This window comes from Strigops habroptila, chromosome 1 (genome assembly GCF_004027225.2).
Source record: "Strigops habroptila isolate Jane chromosome 1, bStrHab1.2.pri, whole genome shotgun sequence".
Taxonomy (NCBI): Eukaryota; Metazoa; Chordata; class Aves; order Psittaciformes; family Psittacidae; genus Strigops; species Strigops habroptila.
In genome coordinates this window covers 132,301,096-132,321,664 of record NC_044277.2, presented here as the reverse complement: position 1 = coordinate 132,321,664, position 20,569 = coordinate 132,301,096, and the positions used below count along the sequence as shown (strand labels likewise).

The 20,569-nt window shown below is 39.6% G+C and overlaps 1 protein-coding gene across 2 annotated transcripts in view; it reads left to right on the top strand.

Moving 5' to 3' along the window:
* Positions 1 to 4,560: 4,560 nt before the first annotated feature.
* The window catches only part of SKAP2 (src kinase associated phosphoprotein 2), a 117,692-nt gene continuing 101,683 nt past the window's right edge, over positions 4,561 to 20,569 (top strand). The window contains exons 1-3 of one of the 2 annotated variants that reach the window (XM_030511478.1): positions 4,561 to 4,806; positions 15,104 to 15,209; positions 17,519 to 17,544. In XM_030511478.1, coding sequence (XP_030367338.1) covers positions 4,758 to 4,806; positions 15,104 to 15,209; positions 17,519 to 17,544 — 181 coding nt within the window. In that variant the 5' untranslated portion in view covers positions 4,561 to 4,757. The remainder of the gene's footprint in view (positions 4,807 to 15,103; positions 15,210 to 17,518; positions 17,545 to 20,569) is intronic. The other variant, XM_030511487.1, reaches the window with a different exon arrangement.

The following is a 20,569-nucleotide window of genomic DNA, read 5'->3' as shown; positions in this document are numbered from 1 at the left end:
CAAACAGAGCTTCCCTCCGCTCTTCCTTCCTAAAACTATGCTCAGCTGCAGAACACCCATCAGAGCATCTCCACATGTCTTGAAGAGGGGAGAGGAAAGGTCTTTATTCCTTTAGTATTTGATTTTAAGATGTCTAAGAGCAAAGGCCTGGGTACAAACAGGAACAAACAGGTTTAGTATGAGCTGAAATCTCACAACTCTTATGCAGCCAGTTGTCTCACACTTCATTGGAACTATTTGCATGGTGAGCAGCAGAGGTCATCTTCTGTGATACTTGAGGAGTTATCTTTGGCTTGCTTTCATAGACTTTAGAGAGACAAAATGTCCACCAAAATCTCACACCTGTGCCAAAACTAACTTTCAGGATGTTCCATTTGAATCAATCCAGCTGGAAAATCACCTCAAAACAGGATCTTAGTGAAACTCTGAAGCCTTTATCTGATATGAGTTTTCTTAAGAATTTTTTAAGCAAGACACTGAACTTGAACTTTGTGATACAGTGTATTTTTTTGTCTAACAAGATATTATACAATCTTCTACAAATAATATAATATACAATCTTAATGGATGCTCAGATAAAAAGAAATGCTTATGCAAAAATCTTTCTCACATGTAATGCTTAGGAAACATCATTCAAAGATACATTTATTATCCTGTAGTTTTGATCATGTAAACACCAATCTTTCTTTCCAGAGGTAATTCTTAGTGAGGTGAAGTTAGACATTGCTGGAATATATTCAAATACAAAAATGAAGAATTATGCCCTTGTTGCTTGATCTTTGGAAAGGCATAGACTTCAGCATCAAAAATACTAGTTCTGAAGGCTGAGCAGGTAGTCAAGTCATGATAGGGTGCAGAGCAAATGATTTAGGGGACTATTCTTGATCTTTTTTATAAATGGCATGTCACCTTCACTAAGAAAAGTACACCAGATATGTAACTCAGAACATGAAACAGTGACACTGAAGTCTCCAAACTGTGTAGAAAAAAGCAATTTTTCATCATATAAACTAATAAACAAGCACTCAGTGTTCAAAACTTCCACAGTCTCACTGAGTACCTTTTAGTTCCATTAGGTGATCATCAAAGCATCCCATAAATCGAAGAGCGTGTTCAGCTCATGCTTGACGGGCTGAATTCCATGGGCTGAATTCTAAGTGCAAGACCATGTTTCCACATCCTAACAAAGTACAGCCAATGCAACCCAACTGTACAAACAATACTTGAATGCTTCAAAGATTTTGTTTCTGTATAAAATGCCTGTAAGAGGACAGCAAAATAGGAAGGTTTCATGGAGATGGATTCTGAACAGAAGAAGATGTACAAAATTTTAATGAGCTGTTACATGAAGTACTAGCTCTTCTTTATGCTTCAAAGCTAATTTGTAAACTTACTCTCAAAACAACTGCTTTGATGTCCTGAATGTAACTGTGCCTGTGAGGAAATCATTTTAATTTGAGCAGTATAGCAAATCCTAAGAAAACGTTAATGATGTTTTGCCAGAGGACAAAGAGTTCAGAGCCTCTTTTCCACTGCTAGAGGCTCCACAGCTTTTCTGCAATGCAGCAGCCACACTCAAGATGCATAAAGAGTTGCCATGTGTAGAGCACTGTCATTCAATGACCTGATTTTCTGGTTTTTTTTTTAAAACCAGAACTTTTTGCATTTCTTTATAAAGAAAGTGCTTCTGTAAAGAAAGTCTGTGCTCTTTCCGTTTAACAGCTATATGTGCATGCCAGAAATCTTTGCCAACTACTGCTTAATGTAATTAAATAATTAAAAATTATAAATATTCTGATTATTGACTAGCTATTTTGTTTTGAATCTGTCAAAAGAAGACAGGCAGCCAACAGGATGAACAGATGAGAACACAGAGTAGCCTCAACAGGGCTGCCACGGCCTGTGTGAAATAGTGCAGGAAGCAGTGGAAGGAGCACGCTCTGTAATCCAATTAATTTTCTGTTAAAGGACATGTAGAGAACCAGCAGCAGCTGCGCGTAGGTCCTGTTTCCTTCTTCTCCTAAAATCTAAAGTTTAAAAGCACGGCTGCAGAAAAGTGAAACTTTTCATGGAAAAACATTGGATTTCCCAGTCTGCTGGATATGTTGGATTTCTTCAGGGGAGCACAGTGGTGGTGATGCTGCTCCTCAATGGGAAACTTTATTCTTCCTACAGCTGCACTACTGTAGGCTCTCTGCAGATTCAGGTAGGCTATTCCTCCTGAAGTCCCAGTTTTTGTAGTTTTCCGCACACAGAAGGACAACAAACTTCTGTGTGTTCACTGTGGCGTTGCTACCCACACATCAAGAACCCCTGATCTATGGGCCTGATTAGGCGAGGCAGCGTGTCTGGTTTCGATGAGGCACAAGCTCTGGAATCCACAGAAACCAGGCTGTAACAGTGCTGAAGCCAGACTTGTTTCAGGGAAGGAGTCTGGTTTGAATTATGCTTCCTATTAGCAGTAGATTTAAAAATTAGGGAACTATGAGTAAATCTGGAACTTAACAAGGCTTAAAATAGGCCTGGGTCACAAATCTTGCTGACTGTGTCATGGGCTGGTCTTCAGTGCAACAACAAGGAGATCTTTAAGGAAAAAAAAAAGGTAGAAAGAAACCATAGTGACTAGAATATGGGGGGTGGGGGGAGAGAAATAATAAAGGTAAGTTATTTATTTCTTCTCGGTTTATGTTCTGAAACTCAGGGAAAGCTCACACAAGTGGTAAACATATGGAATAAATTATCAGAAAAAGGGATCTCAAAACAAAGACTACAACAGAATTCAAGTGACACATTTCTGGAACAGAAATGGATGGGGCCATAAAGTCAACACAAGAAAGTAGGATTATGATTAACCTGAAAAAGGGCAAGCAAATTAAACTACAAGCCATTTTCCCATTCCTTATGGCAGCTTCCCAAGACTGCACATCTGAAAGGTGTAATTTAATGTAAGCCCAAAGAGCGCTCCTTACCAACCACAGAAAAATTAATCAAACATGTTCTCATACCAGAAGATAGTAGGTATTTATATAAACAGAGGCAAGATATATTTATACACATATGCACCCAGATGTGTGTGCATGTTTATTTTGAAATTAGATAACTAACATAAAAATCATTATGTGACATTATACAGGTCAGTTAGTTAACTGCTTGAGTTTCAGTCAAGCTGGCCATAAAACCAGGTAATAAAGCTGCAATGCTTTGAAAACCCAGATGTATTTGAAATGAGTTGTTCCATGTAATTAAAAGAGATGTGAGAGGTCAGAAGAACAATATAATCTAACACCATGTCCACATTGCAAACATTCAGCTGGCACAGCTTCATCAAGCAGAAGTGCAGAACTGTTTAATACCTGACCGATGCAGCTGTACTGCCAGCTGTGCCACAAGCGTCAATATAATTACACTAGTATAAATGTGGAATTTCATATATGTACTTCTTTTCCTTGCTGTTTTTTCTACACTGGTATGATATACATATGTGCTAACATAACTGCAGTTCTAACACAAACATTATTCTGTAGTAATAACACAGATATAGCCAAAACCACCGAGGTCGCAGAAGCACATGGTAAGAGTTTACTTTGACAATTTCTACACTAAACATATTACATCACTGGTGTGCTCCAAATACATATGACTAGAGATCTGTGTGAGAAGCACACCCAAACTGCTCCATAAGAAAAACTTCTACACAGTTGTCCGTTCCAACAGCCCACCCGTGTTAATTAGAAACAGCATCTCTTCCTGCCGTTGCCCACGAATCTGTGCTGAGACACCAGCACCAACAGGCCAGTTCGCACCGCTCCACTATCCGTTTCTTATTTCACTGCATGCCTCATGTGTGTATGCTATTTCCTCAAGTTCTCCGGCTTCATTCTGCCAGCTGCAAACGCCAGGACACCAGCACGGCTACGGCATGAGGCTGGGCTGCAGTGTGCTACCCCAGCCCCTGAGTGAGGTAACAACGGCAGGTCTGCTACCCCAAATCCCCACTCTGGCAATGACAGTAGCCCGAGCGGGAACCAGAACGGCCCTGCTGGGTGCAGGGGCCGACCGCTGGGGCCGACCGCTCTTCTTGTTCCCTGGGCAGCGCCATCCCGCCTGCCAACAGGTGAGTTAAAGTCAGCACCGTGCTCCGAAAACAGGCAGGAAAGGTATTTAGGAGAAGCCAGGTCCAAAATCTAACACTCTTCACACCCGGCTGCCCCCCGGCCCGCCCCTGTGAGGGGAGCCCGGAGCCGCCCGCCCTCAGCTCGGGAAGGGCCTGGCGCTCGGGCGGGACAACCAATGGACCAATCAGAGAGCAACTTCCGGGCCCTCTTATCTAATAGCTAACTTCTCGTGAGCCTCGGGGCGGAGGCGAGCAGGCGTCTGACGTAGGGCGCCATGTTGGATCCTGGCAGGAGGGAGGGGCCCGCACCGCGGCCTCACGCTGAATGGCTGCGGCGGTGATCACGTGGGAGGCAGCGCCTCGCGCCGGGGGCGTTGCTAAGGGGACACTCCACCGCGAATGTAAACATCGGGAGTGGGGCTCAGGCGCATGCGCGAAACCGGGGGGCGGGAAAAGCATCGCTAAGCCCCGCCTCCCGCGGCGTCAAGCTCCACCCCCCGCGGTAGGAAGCCCCGCCCCCGTGGTTAGCGGCTGTGTCATTGCGGCCGGGGGGCGGGGCCTCCGCTTCCTCCCCGGCGGGACTGGGACTGGCACCGGGGCGAGTCGTCGAGTCCTGCCCGGGGTGTCCCCGGCTGCCCCCGCCATGCACGGCGCGCTCGCCATCCCCGACGAGGTCTGCAGCCTCCTCGGAGGTACTGCCGGCCGGCGGCGGGGAAGGGAGGAGGAGGAGGGAAGAAGGAAGGAAAGAAGGGAGGGAGGGCTTCCCGGGGGGCGGGCAGTGAGCAGGGCGGAGGGGCGGGCCGGCGGGGGTGTGACGGACCGGGGTAGCCGGCGCGGCCGGAGCGTGCGGGAGGACCAGCCCCTTGAGATGCAGCCCCGGTGGAGGGCTCCTCGGTGGGCGCTTGGTGCTCGCTTCCACTTTGCGGGTTCGGGGCTTCCCTCCCGCCTGTCAAGTCCTCTTCCCCTGTTACTTCCTCCCTCTGTGCCCTGGCGGCGGCCGCCCTCAGGTGCTGGGCTGCGGTTCCCTCCCTGCGGCTGCTCGGCGCACCCGAAATGAGCAAGGAGCGAGGTCGCGCTCCCGGCTTGGCTCTGGGCCGTCGGGCTGCGGCTGGGCGCTCGCAGCTGCCCGTTGCCTCTGGGCAGGGGTGAGGAGCGTGGGAAATTCTCCCTTCAGGGTGCGTTGCACCGTGTTCTGGTGCCAACAGGGTCCTTTCCTCTAAGTAACGTCAAAAAACCCCAAACTTTCCCGCTGAACAGCCGAGGCTAACGATATGGGAGTGAATTAAGGTACCACTGAATTGATGGCATCTTCTTGTGTCAGTCAAATACGACTGACTCTGGCTGTCCATGCTCTTATGGGTATGTTGGAGCACTGGAGTGGGACGATTTCTTACCGTGAAAGGTTATCAGCAGTAGTATTAGTAAAGACTTAAAAACACCGGTAGTGTTTTTCATGTATATTTCATATTTTAAAATTTATTTTGTGGTGTTCATTAAAATAAACTGTGTATTTCCAGTTTAGGGTTTCTTATACCTAACGGAAGAATTGATAAAAGGCTTTGCTATCCTGAAACAATTTTAATTTCAGTGGAGTCTCTTGGGAACTTCTGTTTCTGCCACTGGGACTTGTGTAGCTCTGACTAAGTCATCCAAATCACCCATGCTTTTCAAAATCTTCCCGCTGAAACCAACTACTCGACTACACGGCTGGGCACCTGTTAGAATCTAAAGTAGCTCATCAACTTTGAAGGCTATTCTTTTTTTAACGCTTTGGTTATAAGAGTTAATGCTTCAAACATACTGCTCTTACCACATCTTCTCATCTTTAAAGCACTTCTGCCAACTGTCTTAAGTGTTTTGCTAACTGCTGTTTGTGAGTACATTATTTGCAGATCCTACCATCTGTAGTAAAATTTGCATGAGAGGCCAGCAGAAAAAAAAGGAAAGCTTTTGATGATTTCTTATCATGGCATAGATAATTAATAATTAAAAAAAAAATAGCCTTAGCCTTTGTAAACCTTGGTATTTTCTGTGACATTACTGTATTCTGAAGCTTGTGATCACATGGAATGTGTGTGTGTTTCTTTCAGAGCTATTTTCAGGTGATCAAGTGAAGCTGATCTTGAAACCAATGTTTTAAGTGCTCCTAGGATTTTTTTATTTTTTGAGGGGATGGTGCGATGCAGGTGGGTTCGTTCAAGACTGATTTGTTTTTTTGTCATGGTGCCTCATCTTCAAAACTTGTTCTTTTCCCCATCTTTATCCAGTCTGCCATGGGAAGAGTGATACAGAAGTTTGTATTTTGAAGTGAAACTGAGAACACCTGTTTTCCCTCAAGGGGGGTGTGTGTATGTTATTTCAGTCACTATGATCAATGGCCTAGGTTATATACAGGTATCTAGGGGTTGTACTGTGTTCAGCTTCAGCTTTTTTGGAAGAAAATGAGACGGTTTCTTTAGTGTTGCCTATAGAGCTGAAGAAAATAATGGAATGATTTACCAATGATCTTTAAATCTTTGTTATTATGGTAGCATAAATGCTATGTAATGCATCTTTACAATTGTAAAGGTAGTATTTTCAACTTAATTTGCAGTCACACACAATTTTGGTTTGGAACTCAATGCAAAATGAGCTTAATATTTGTTAATTTTATGGCAGCTTAATTATGGAGTAAGCAGAAATCCAGCAGGATGAAGATGGGGTAGTGAGGAACAACTAACAGTTTATAACTTTTAATTCTTACTTGCAGAATTATCAAAGGGAAATAAATTTAAGGGTAATTATGGTTATACAATGTAAAAATTCAATAAGTTTCTTGTTTAAAAAATACGTTATTACTTTTTACAGTTTATGTATGTTAACCTCTCATTTTTAACCCCCCTCCTTTTTTTTTTTTTTTTCTTTTTTTTTGTTGAGGTGACCAGTTAAGTGCATGATATTTAGAAACTAGAGTAATTCAGACCATATGAGCAATTCTTCTACTGATACGTTTAGGTTCAGGTAATCTTTAATTATGTAGTGTCCTGCTTCTTTTTGCTCGAGCTATTCGAGTAGTGAAGATGTATGGTAATGGAAGAAGGAAGGGAGCTCTGTAATATCTTTACTATTCATTAAGCAACTCTTACACAATACAAAGATTGCAGTGAATAGGTAGTTATTAATTTCTGCATGCTCTTCTTCAAGGGTGCTTCTTAATGTATTATTTTAATGACTCACAAGTATTGATTTGGCACCTCTTTGAGATAAGGGAATATTGTTTTCCTGTCGGTAAAATTAGTGTAATAAACAAGATGTGATCTGGGCTTGCAAAAAATAATCAATGGTGGCACAGAATTAGAACTCAAATTCACCTGCCTCCATGCTGTGCTAGTTTCTTCAGAAAATAAAATGAGTTGGATACCTATATTCAGTGGCCATTATAAGTGCTGGGCACTTCTTCATATCAGGTTCTGTTGAGAACATGCAGTTAATGTCTAGCGCGAAGCATAATTTTTTAGCCCAGTATTCACATAGCAGTGAGGCAGTGACAGATACAAAATCTGGTAAATATTTTGCTCTTCTTCATCTCCTTGGCCTTTTTGCCTAATATTTCCAACTTCTGCAACAAGTGGAGGAGTGATCATATGGATTTCCTTATCCCTGCTTAGCCTTGATTGATCGTTGGAGTACTGTCCACCCACTATGCTGGACAAGTAAGGGTCCTACTGGAAAACATACTAAGTGCTCCTGTAGTTAAACATGGTGATAATGGGAGTAAACACACCAGGGGATGAATTAAAGTTGCACAGGAAACTTTCTGACTTGGGAGTGCTTTTCTTTGAACCTAAACAATATTATATCTTTAACGCAAAAACAAATTCTGTCACACATGCTGGCAGGGTCATTATAATTGCATGTCAGTGGCACTGAAATGTTCCAGGCAGAAGCACAGCTTGAGCTCAGGGCTAACTGCATTAGTTGGAAGCAGGAGGAAGCTATTTCTGCAAAGTTGAAGGGGAAAGGTCAGTGTGGCAATAGGCTTATTGCAGAGGGCTGTGGGGATTTCACAATCGCATCCTCTCTTCTCTGACTTGTTCAGGTGGTGGGAGGGAAACACTGGAGACAGAAACAGGGTCCTCTGGTCACAAATGGAACTTCTGGTGGGAGGGGAAAGTAATTTTGTTGTTCCTATCTTCCTCTTTACACCTGGGAGGCATGTGGCAGTGTATGTAACTTCTTCCCTACCCATGTCTCTGCACCTTCTAGATGATGCTTAAGATTTTGGAATTTAGTGAAGGAAGCCCAGCCCTATTGTGTCTATTCTTCTTTTGAAAAGGTATCCCCTGTTGTGTTTATATGTTCAGGACCATTTTGTGGATGTTTGGCAAAATGGGATGTTACTTGTATGGTGTTTGTTTATTTTTACTTGCTGTCAAATTATTATTGGTTATGTAGGTAGTTGGAGGCCTGCTCATTTTTACTGTTCCTTATTCTTTTATGCATGCTCTAAGTTTTGGCTTGTCTGTAGCTGAGGAGGATTTTGGAGGCTGCTTCTTCCCCAAAGGCATGTTATTTCTCCAGTAACATAAATCAGACTGTTTGCTTCAGTCATCTTGACTGGGGGGGGAATCTTGATTTTTTTTTTTTTCTTTTTTTTTTTTTTCCCACCTCCAGTAATGGAGATTTAGTTGGAGTTAAGAATTCTTTATTTTGTAAAAGTTCTCAATGGTGTCATGATCATTAGATATATTATTGTTTATGTCTTTTCACTCTTCATGACACCTGTGACTACAGTAAGGGTCCTATTGCTTGTTTTTAAATTCCAGTTTTCCTTTCACACTTTGCAGTATTTCCAGTTTGAATTTTCTGTATTCATATTTTAAAAGTTACAAAAATTTTTGCTATGAAAATGGAACAAAACTTTCTCTAGTTCGCATGGAACCTTATATCCAGTCCCAATATCCATTTTCCTTGTTCTACTAAACAAAACCCCAGAACTAAACCAAAACCAATGTTCTTGTAGTAGAGACCATTTCCATCAAGAGATTGAGTTTGTTTAAAGGCTGAGTCATGTTGTCCAAATTGCCTTTTCTTCAATGTGATTTCTCTAATTTTTTCTTCAAATTAATATTGTTTACCTACTTGTTTAGTTGCATCCTGGAAATGGCATGCAGAAGAGGGCAAGACAAGGAAACTACAAGACCGCGGATCCAGTGCATGAGTTTAATTTTGCTTGCATCTTCTTTTTGGGCACTACAGTAGTTATATTTACCCCTGGTGCCCAGAAAATGAACTGTCATTTTTTGACCTCCTTGCCAGCTGTTGCTGGACTTGCTCCTTATATTCCTGTCATAGAAAAAGCCACCTAGGTACAGTGTAGCTCTTCTTCGTTGGCTGTTTCAATTTTAAAAGGATATTGTTGTTTAAAACTTTACTCTTTGCTTTAAAGTATCATTTTCACAACTCCAAGGCTTTAATGATTGCTGGTTCTTGCTGAAGAATCCATCTTTACAAGATACACCACGATGATTATTGGAGACGTTTTCTGAGCAGACATATATTTACAGCTTTGGTAATATATATGTATTTCAATAGTAATGGAAGAAGAATAGAAAGAGTGAGGTGAAAAAATGCAGGGAGGCATTGCTGGTAAGAAATAACTTCCGGTGATTTGAAACATAGTTCAATTGTCTCTGCCATAAATTTGAGAATAAGTGTCATACACGGGTGATAAAAATGGCATAGGCTATTTTTTATATACTCATTATTCACTTAGTTTGTCTTTTTCAATTAACATGGAGTCTGTCTTTCTCATCTGACTGGGTTTACGTTTCTTTCATAATCATATGTCAACAAACCACAATAGATGCAGCATAATGTGGCACACAGTGTAAATCTTTAGGTTAATCCTTAACATTTTTTATTGTAGTTCATTTGGAATCACTTTGTAACTTGATCATGATTTGTACTGGTGTGACTTTTTCATGATATGTTTAATATGTTACAGCTTCATCTTTTCTCACATCTTTAATGTAGAGAGAGGATGCTCAGCTACTCAGCCAGTGAGATTAGGTACATATAGTCCTTGATTATAATTTTTCTTCTTTAACTTCTTAAGAGATGTCTTATCTATTTACTTAATTTGAGGAGTCTTAGCAGTCTGTGCGTACTTCTGCTTTCTAAAACACAGACGAAACTGTTGAATCTCAATGTTTTTCATGAAACTCACTTTGTATGTGGCAACATGGCAAGACAGCTGTGCTTTTGGGGATTTAAGGTACAGCAGTTTCTAAAGGCAGTCCATTTCAGGACTGTGCTAAAAAAGAATGCTCACCTACTTGTTAGGCTTGATCAAAGTGACTGACACATCTTGAGGTATCAGTTACTTTTATTTTACATCATGTGTTATGTTTCTGTATATGTACATTTTTTAAAAGACAATTTTGCAAATTCTGGAGAGAGACTTTTAGATGTAGCTGGGGAGGATGGGGGAGAGCAGAAGCAAAATCCTTGAATATCTCTTAATCCAAGAGGACAGGCAGTCACAGATATGGCTTGGTAATTTGTCTTCAGACCTGTTCCCTATTAATGAATTTCAAGAAAACTTTAAAATCAAATTAATTGCTTTCTAATGCCAGCTCATGTAAAGCTGAAAGATACAGTCTGTTTAATGTTGTTCACCTTTGGACAGTGTGTGTGCACAAATGTGCCTAGCTTGCATTACCTTCCAAAATTCTGTGGCCTGCCTTCCCAAATTCTCTGGCTTGCAGCCAGCTTCTGGCTCTCTCAGTCCTTGAGGTGGAGGAGAATGATGGGAGAAGGCTGGTGGCTGGAAGAATTGTTCTGCTGACCTGCCATTCCCTTCTTGTGTGACAAACAGTGCATCCAGCGGGTGGCCCCAAGCAAGTGTCCCTTGTCATTTGATGGATGCATGTCCAGCCTTGAAGCAGCAGCCTGCATTCTCCTTGGGTCATGGGCAGGGTGCTGCCTGCAAACTCTGCCATGTGAGTGAAAACACACCTATCTCATCCCCAGTTTATGATTGTTCTCTGTCATTTGAATGATATGAAGTCATCAGGTGATGAAGAAGTGACTAACTTTTTGATAATGTGATGGACATTTTGGTTATCTACTAGAGGAAGGGAGAAAGGAGGACCTGGTCTTTGAGTGCCTCTATGAGAATCTGTTTGGCCCACCCTGGCACAAAAATGAGGTAGTTCTGTCCTATTTGTTTATTAAGAGCAACTTATGATCACAATATTAAACCCTGTAAACAGCAAAAGTGTTGTGATTTGTTATGATTAACACTCTGTAACACAGCACTTGCTTTGGGCTAAAAATTTACAATGTTCTTGAAAAAGCACATCTGCGTAGTTTCAGCCTTCATGAACGGAAATAGTGTCAAAGACTTAAACCAATGAAAATGTGTTTATAGTCATTGAAGTAACGAGAACCACAAAATGTTTTAACAATGAAGTGCAAAATAAATCTTAGCTTTTTTCCTTGTAAAAGGAATGTAGATGAAAATAAAACTAAAATGGCCTTTTAGCTTTTGATTATTGTATGAACTAGCAATTAAGCTTTGAAACTGTATGAGCTGGTTGAAGTGGACAGAACTACACTGTGGTGTGATTTGCTTTTTCTGTCAGTTTGTAACCTGTATTGACAGAGCAATTTGTGAGTGAATCGTATCAATTGGAACTTTCAGTTCGGCAGCTATTGTTCATTTCTGGAGGCACATAATTTCTCTGGGCTATGGTTCATGCAAAGTTAAAATTAGAAGCTTTAAGAATCAGAGCAACAAATATGGGTATTCAGGCTACCAAGAAGTCTAACACAGAAGCTTAAAAAATGTTAAGAGGTGTTGAATAGGTTTCCAAAATTTATTTCTCTTTGAAATGTTAGTGTTTTCAATGGAAACAGTTTCTGCAGTGTGTGATACTAAATAGGTGCCCATTTTGTCAAGGACAAAGAATTTATAGAAATAGATAATTTGTTTTGGTTTTTGTGTGGTAACTGATTAGCAAAAGTGCTTTTAAGTTGGAAATCTGCTCAAAGAGGTTTTCAGTTTGGAGTTTATCTTTTATTCCTTTTTAAATTCCTCAGTGGACCAACTGCTACTGAAGCGTAAAGAAACATGTCTACACTCAAGTGCTTGTGACTAGTAGTTTACACTTTCCTTTTCTGTATAGCATTAAACTAGCAGAGGAGAGGTCAATTTTGGATCATCCTGGAGAAAGAAGATCAAGTAGGTGACCAGAACAGTGGTGAGAAATGGGTAAATTTTGCTGTTTGTTTGAAATTCACTGGATGAGACTTGGATCTGTCATAGTGAAGTCCTGAGTCCTGTTCTCATGCCAAGGTATATCACCTAATGGAATGTAAGAGAAATTGCATGAACATTCTCTTATGTTAAGCCAGTGAGGAAGCTTTCTCTTAACAGCCAGGACTGCTTCTTCCATACTCTTCCACAGTGTTGGAAGTACAGATAGTGAAGAGATGATCACAACTTAGATATCCTAAACTTTCTTGCTTCTTGTCCAGAGGAGCTAAGTTACTCATCTCATGTGCATCTGCCACATCCAGGATGAATTTACAACACTAGATAAGGATATGGCTTGAGCAAGCTATATAACAGTCCGTGTAATTGAGAGTAGATAAGAAAAATCTATGATACAGTAAAGTGTACTTTTCAAGTAAATTGCTTCTTTAGCATCCTGTTGAAGATCATGTGTATGCCAGAATTCGTCCTTATTCTGATCAACTTGTTTTCCGCACATATTCCAAAATTGTGTTATCTCAACATTTGTATTTGAAAAAAGCTTTGACAGTCACTCAAAACCTGTGATGGCAGAGTTCTTGCCTGGATTTTGAGCTTTTCCAAGAAGTAAAGCAGCCCATTGAGTTTTAAGCGAAGGCTTCTGAAGCAAAGTTCTGTGATTAGTTAGTGTTCGAAGATTACCGTGCAAGCATTGCTTCTTGTTTATAAATGTGGCTAATTCCTCTAAGCTTTCACATATTGCTGCCTAAGTAGAACTTTGAAGTTGCTATCTGATTTTTGAAACAAACACGTAAAAGTATGAAGAAACAAATATTTAAATCATCTGTACCTCCCAGAGTGAAAGGTTGGTCTGCCCTGGAAAATCCTGTTGGGTTTCACTGAGAGAGAAACTGTTGATGGTTTTGGGTTTTGCCGTCAGTAGTAAAAGTATTGTTTTTTTTAACCCAAGTTTTGTGGTTGGTCAATGTCTTTGGACTGTGTGGGTCCTCATTTGCCTGCTTGATAGCCAATTCTAGTAATTGGAATTTATGAAGGTGTATAAATTTTCTGTGCATTGGGGCAAGATATGTTTCCCGGATGCTTGGTGTATGGCATGGAGGCTGTTGGGGGTGTGTCTGGAGGATTCATGAATACGCATGTGAAGTGCCTTTCCTTCTGTCCTTCTAAGAAGGAATGCCATAGAACTCAGTGTGGTCATCCACCCCAGCTTCAGGACTGCTTTGGAAGATGTAATGGGGAAGCTTCTCTGTCTTATGAGGAGGGGGAATAATATAATTCTTCAGAACCCTAAAATACTTTATATAAAAACCCCAAAACAAAACAAAAAGAAGATATTTGCCATGCTTTGCGAAGACAGCAATCTAAACATCTAAATAATAATCTGGTAAATTATTTGTAAAGAACGACATCTTTGCAATAGCTATGCTAGTGTTCTCGAAGAGTATCTTAATTTGTTTTCTTGCAGTCTGTAATAGAAAGTGGGATATATTTCTGCAGAACTTCTGTTTTATAAAGAAAAAAGCAGTCAATTAAATTTTTCAGTTAGGAAATCTGCAGTAAATATTAATGTTGTTTTAAAATGTAAACTTTTGCTCACAAACATTTGAGTACTTAATTGGCTGGTTTAGATTTATGAAAATGGAACATCTCATCAGATTGGAAAAGTTACAGGATTAAAATAGTACTATCCATATCTATTTGCATCTACACAGATTGAGCCAAAGTGTATGTATCTGTGTGTGTATCGGGAGTTGGCAGGCACCGTGTAGGGGTGTTTCTTACTTATGTATGCTTTCATTTATTCAATGAACAGTTATGCATACATCTGAGAAATCCAAGTTAACAAGCAGGATTTTTTTCAGTTTTCAGGATAATTGTATTTTGATTGATAACTATAAGAAACTTTTACAGTTAGTTTTCTCAATTGTTTTTGTTAATCTAGAAAACATACTACTGGAGAAGTTACACTCCAAATTCTCAGTCACCGCATGGTTTTTATCCTATGGAATGGATATTTACTATATTACAAAGAACCATGGTAACTTTTATGGAATGCTTTGGTTTTACATGACTACATAAATGTATCGTCTGTATAAGAATTAAAAATTACAGTGCAGATTAAAGCCTTAGTTTGTGATTCTACAAGTGTAAGTATGCTTAACTTCAAGTACATGCTTTATCTTGACTCCTTCGATAGGTAGGCACTATAACCATAATTATTTGCAGGATTAAGGCTTTGGATATGAATTTTTTGTCAATTAGGGAGTTCAGAGGCAATGTAAGAACATTTGAAAATACTGTAACCAGTAAGTGACCTATATTAGTAGTAGCTGGGTAGGTGTTAGTGCTGAAATAACGAATTACTCAGCCATTTTTGTAACTTGCACTTATGAAATAACATGGCAGTAATACATGCATAAAGGCTATTTTCATGTTTTAGCTTTATCCTCTACTTTAGGTGATGGAAAGTAATTGTTATAGTACTGCAATTTATTAGGACTTATGTGGCATAATTAAGTGAGCAAGAATCAAATGTCACCATAGGATTTGCTGTGCTAAGCATAAGTAGATGAGAGAACAAATGTATCTCATTTAGAATCTGAAATGTCCATTAACTACGCTGCATGTAGAAAATAATTTTCTTAGTTTTTCCAGAGTAGTATCAGGAGAAACTCATTACATCAGTATTTCTCTTTTATTGAGGTGTTTTTTTTTTCTTCTTTATTTAGATGTTGACACATTTATTTCCCAAACACTAAAAGGAGAAAATCTATCCAAGAAAGCAAAAGAAAAAAGGGAAGTTCTTCTTAAGAAGATCAAAGATGTTAAGGCAAGGTAAGTAAGCTTCACGGCTTTAATGTGCTATAAAGTCACATACAAAGTTTTTACAATCTTTCAATAACCCTTAACAATATTAGCAAAAATCTGTTTAGGTACTGATTTTGTCAAATAATCTGCATGGGTTCAAGTCTTTTTATCTTTCTTGAAGCTGCTACAATTGTCAGAAATGGGAACAGAAGGATTTGTCGCTTTTAATTGCTGTAATATTCTGAACCCTGGTTGCAGGCTGGTTGGGTAGAGCTTGCCTTCACCTCTGCTTTTGGTAAGACTCATTGAAATTTAAGAAATATAATGCATTGAGAATGTGAATGAGTTTCCTGTCACCATACTCTGCTGGTGTAAACCAGCGTAATTCAATGCCAACTTTGCTTTACTGTATATTCTGTCATTTAGCTCTGTAATAGCGGATTGAAACATAACTGGAAACTATTTATAGATCATAAATTTGTTTCCGCAGTGTTAAAATAGTGAAGTACTGTGACAGACCAAGCAGACGGCTGTAGTTTTTTTTTTTTCCTTTTTTTTTTTTTCTCCCCCCCCCCCCCCCCCAATGACAGGTATGATTTGAGACTCTGTTCTATTGTGTCTTAATTTCAGTCAGACAATTCAGCTGAAGAGATTTGGCTGTAGTTTTATTTGTGCTACAAAATTTTATTTGCAAAATCTCTTTTCTTACAACTCTGATCAACTAGGATATAATCTAGTACTTGCTGTTCTTTTCCAACTGTTGTTTCCAGAGTGTTTTTCTACTGATCACTCCTGTGTGATATCTCTTAACCTTTTCTTTGATGACATGCTCCTGCCTCTGTGGCAACTTGTTTACAATTTCAAAAGACAGCACAATCATCTGGCAAGGGCATCATTCTTTGCATCACACTAACTGAGGGAAGACATGAGATGTATCCTGAAGTCTTGTAATTAAAGGTTTGTGTGTCTTTGATTCAGGTTGTAAATGCTTAGGGAACTACTTTTCTTTTTTAAGGACCCAGGATTTTTTTTTCTCTTTTTCCTGCTTTCCCTTCTGGGTTGTTGAACTAAACTGGGACTGTACAGATGACTTGCAGATACAGCACTACTGACTTTTTTTCTTCAGGCTTATGAGTCAACTATGTTTTTTTTTGATGATGAAATATCAAAGGAGGGAACCTGCAGTTATGAACACAGTTGACACTGAATGCTTTGCCGTTCACTTATGTGACTCCATGATTTCATGTCTTAATTTCTAATTCCTTCCTTGTCTCCTGTAATATTATTCACTCTTAATAACATTTTGTTTTTCATGCAGGCTATAAAATATATGCACATTGTAGTCATCTTTGATTTTCACATCTCGCATATTGGGCTGTGCCTAACACTGCTACTTCCTATGCAGGATTTCTTAGATCTGGCCTTTTATCTCTGTTTGCGTTTTTCAGTTTCTTATCCCTAGACCATTCCTTTTTCTCTTGCTCATTACTTGTAAGCATCTCCTTACGGACTAACCCGATACACATACTACTGCTTACTGTCCATAGAGATGGTCTTGGCAGCTGCCTTTTATTTGCCAGTTATTTCTGGTGAAGTCCTCTCCTTTTCACATAAAGTCCATGCACGCTTCTTGAGGTGCTGTTTTACATAGCTCTGTCCTGATTATTTATCTTCATACATCAAAGTGTATCCTATGATTACTTTTGTTTCTGAAATATCAAGATTTAGCTCTGAAGAAACAGTATTTTTTCCCCTCTGGGATGATAACAGTAGAAGTTTTTTAGGCATCACATATGGTGAGATATTATTATTTGAAAATTACTTTTTTAATTTAGGCATGCATTAACTTTTAAATTTCTGTTTAATTATTAATACTTTTTCATTTGAATTTAGAAATTACTGCAACTAAACTCAGTATTTGTGGATTTTTTCCTGCTGACCTACTGTGTTATTTTAAAGTATGCTCAGTGGCTTTTACCTGTGTGCAAAACTTCTTGAAATATGTTACCATTTGGAAAGTTTACTAAAGATGCTTGTTTATACCTGAAGACATCTGAGTAGACGTATATCTCTAGAAAAGGCAGCTCTATCTGAGTTTGGTTTTGTTCAAGTCTTCTTTGAAGTGACTGCAGATTCTCTCAACTGCAGAGGCAAAAGAAAAACTGAGTAAATACCTTGGCCAAAAATAAAGACGTAAAAATTGTTAAGGAAAACTTGGCAGCGCTAAGTTTCCACTACAAAACTTGTTGAAAACTAGTAAGTGTTCTGTGCTGTGTTCTAGTACCATGGATTGGCAAGCGTGCATTGATTTACTGTGTTTCTTCTTCTTTCTGCAGATATCCTCAAGAATTCCAGGATAAAGGTAAATGTCGTGCTTTGTTTATTTGTTTATTTGTTTTTTCCTTCACACACACCCTCCCCCACCCACCCCACCCCCCGTGGTGTACTTTTGCCCCTTGGCAGACCCTCAGCCAGCGGAGCACAAGCCTCTGGCTGCGGTGGTGCCGGGCCGTGCCCGGATGCTCCCGAGGCCGAAGGGCCTGGCTCCCCCTGCTGAGGGAAGCGGGAAAAGCTTCCCGGTTGCCAAGTTCTCGCTGAGCCATAGCTCAAAGCCAGGTCCCATTTCCTTCATTGAACGCCTCTGAGAATGCTTACTGATGAAAAGATGAGTTTAGAAATATAGTTCAGAATAGGAGCTTGTTATGTCTGGCTTAACTAGCAGTGGCGTAGCGTTGCAAAAGACCATGTGAAGCAGTTTTGTTTTCCAGAGGAAGCCTATGCAAAGCAGCCTGCTTAGGAGATAGAATTTTAATAGGGATAACTTTTTTCGGCCTTTTTTTCTTAACATTGCAAAAGTCTTCAATTCCATAGTGATGTTTCTTTAACCTTTTAATAGGATCATCTAGTGGCAAGATGATATTGGCTTTCGATCCACGCTGAATGAATGTTTCCATAGTGCAGCCGAAGCTCAGACCTTCAGTTGGAGAGGAGATGATTTAGTGTGCGAGTAATGAAACTGAAGTGTGGGTTATCTATTGTCTTCTAGTGGAGTTAAAGCAAAGCTGCAGAGTTCAGTTTAGAGAAGACTGAGGAGTGTGTTGCTACAGTGTTCTGTTCTGTAACTAAACCTGGAAGGGCTCTTATTTCCATGATGCTAATTCTTGAGGTCATGACCTATAGCCTGTGGATGCTGGTATGAGGGTCACAGTGCGAGGTCAAAAAAGCCAATGCAAAGCTTCACTTTTTTGCAGTGGTTGGAGGACTGTCTGTTTCTGGACAAGGAGGTTCAAATGTGTGGGCTACAGTGTGCCTCCTGATAAAGTGAAAATATTTAAGTTGTATTAGGCAAGTAATCCTATAACAAGGCACAACAAGTTCATACATTGCTTATCCCTGTTTAAATCAAGTTACATAGCCATAGCAGTTTGACTAAAGGAGAAAATACAACTTGAAACTTCCCAAAGGTTGCCAAGATTTTGTGAACTCAAACTATGTGATTATTTAAAAAATGTATTAAATTTTTTTTTTTTTTTTTTTAAATATTGCACCTCAGCACCCTTATTGAAGTTAAAATATAGTTTCCTTCCTTTCCTCCCTGTCCAATAGAACTAAATGTGGAAAAGTCAAATGTTATTTTGTTAAACAAATGACTAACATGAAATAAGGTGGGATAGTTGTTTCATTGCAAGTGCATCTGACTTCCCAGAGAGCATGTTTTTGAAGATTTAATAACTTTCTGAGGCTATGAATTGCCAGTAAACATGACAGTTGTCTACAGTGAGCGGAGTTTGTGTTTACTGGTTTGCTTTTTTTCAGGGTCAGGAAAATTCTACTGTGTTTACTCTCTGCATTGGCAATTTGATTTGGAATTTCTTTTCTGATTCGACAAATTTATTAAGATGAGATTTCATTATCTCCATCAAAATAGATGGTTTAATTGATACATTCTGTAATTATTATTGTATAACTTGTTCTGATGTCTGTGAAGATTGTGTTCAGTCATATTCCTTTTGTTAGAATGCATTTGATCCTTAATAAGGATATGTTGCCTCTTTAAATTCTCATGGTGTCTCTCTGGTTCAGATTGTAGAACTGCATACAGATGGTGAAGCTTGCAAATGCTGATACTTTAGTTTTCTTTCAGTATTTGTCAATAAAATGAGAGAGCTCTAAAGTTACACCATTGTTTTCTGCAAGTGAGGATAAATTTCTCCAAATCAGTGTGCGTTTACATGAATAAATATGAAAATAACCCCATGAGAAATGTGAGCCTACATTTATTTGCAAAATATTTGAGGAAATGTGGTATGGTTGTTGGTATCAGTTCCAGAGTTCAAGAAGTGTGTGCTAAACTTGTTTGGTTGTGTCATTCTTACCTCAGGCCTGTACAAATTAGGCATGACTTGTGTAGGTGTAGGACAAAGGACCCACATGGAGGTAAGCAGTCAGATTCTTGGCCAGCTACTAGTGTAACAAAGCAGTGGCAGCAGCTGAGTGAGGTCAGCTTTCGTGCCCATTCACACCTCTGTGCACACCTAAACATTTGAAAAATGGAAAATTTGAGAAAAGGCTAAAAACTGAGGGGAGAAAAAAAAAATTAACCTTTGAGAAAAAGTTAAAAATTTAAGAAGAGGTTAAAACCAGTGTTGGTCAGACATTTTGCTATTCCTCCCCCTCCAGGGAAAAAAGAAATATCCCAAAATATAAGATGAAAAAGGAGAATATCCTTTAGGAAAAAAGGAGAGGTGGAAGCAGAAATGTGGAAGCTGCACTGAAACAAACTAGGAAGAATAAAAACTACTGCACATGTTTAAACTTGGTGTTTGCTGTTCCTTGTTTTGTGGTAGCAGTTACTCCATTTTTTTTTTTTTTTTTTTTTAATGCAAATAAAATAGGCTTTGTTGTAGCTGGAGGGAAAGGTGAAGAATGGTTTGTATTATGTGCCATATTAGCATGGTATAGTAATTATCACAGTACATTAATTATCAAACCGTGTCAGGTATTTTCAAGAATCTTAGGAGTTGTGAACTGTCATCCTTCCAGAAGCTCTCAGAAGAATCTTTTGGAAGCTGAAAGAAGTGGACTAACACTTTAAAAATTGGTATATCTCCTGTATAACATACAGAAACTTGACTATGGTCTCTCAAACAGCAGCTCCTTCAGCTTGTGAGTTGTTCCACAAGTACGCTTTGTGCTCATCAGCTTGTGACTCCACTCTCATTATTGAATGCTCTTGAAGTTCTACTGGCTTTGCATGTGGTAACTGCTCAGTTTGACCAAGGTACTATACGTGTATGGGCTTTGGCTACTGTCACATAGAATCTTGCCTTTCATAAAAATAAGGCAAGGAGGTTTAAAAGAAGAATAAACAAAAAAGTTGGAGAGCA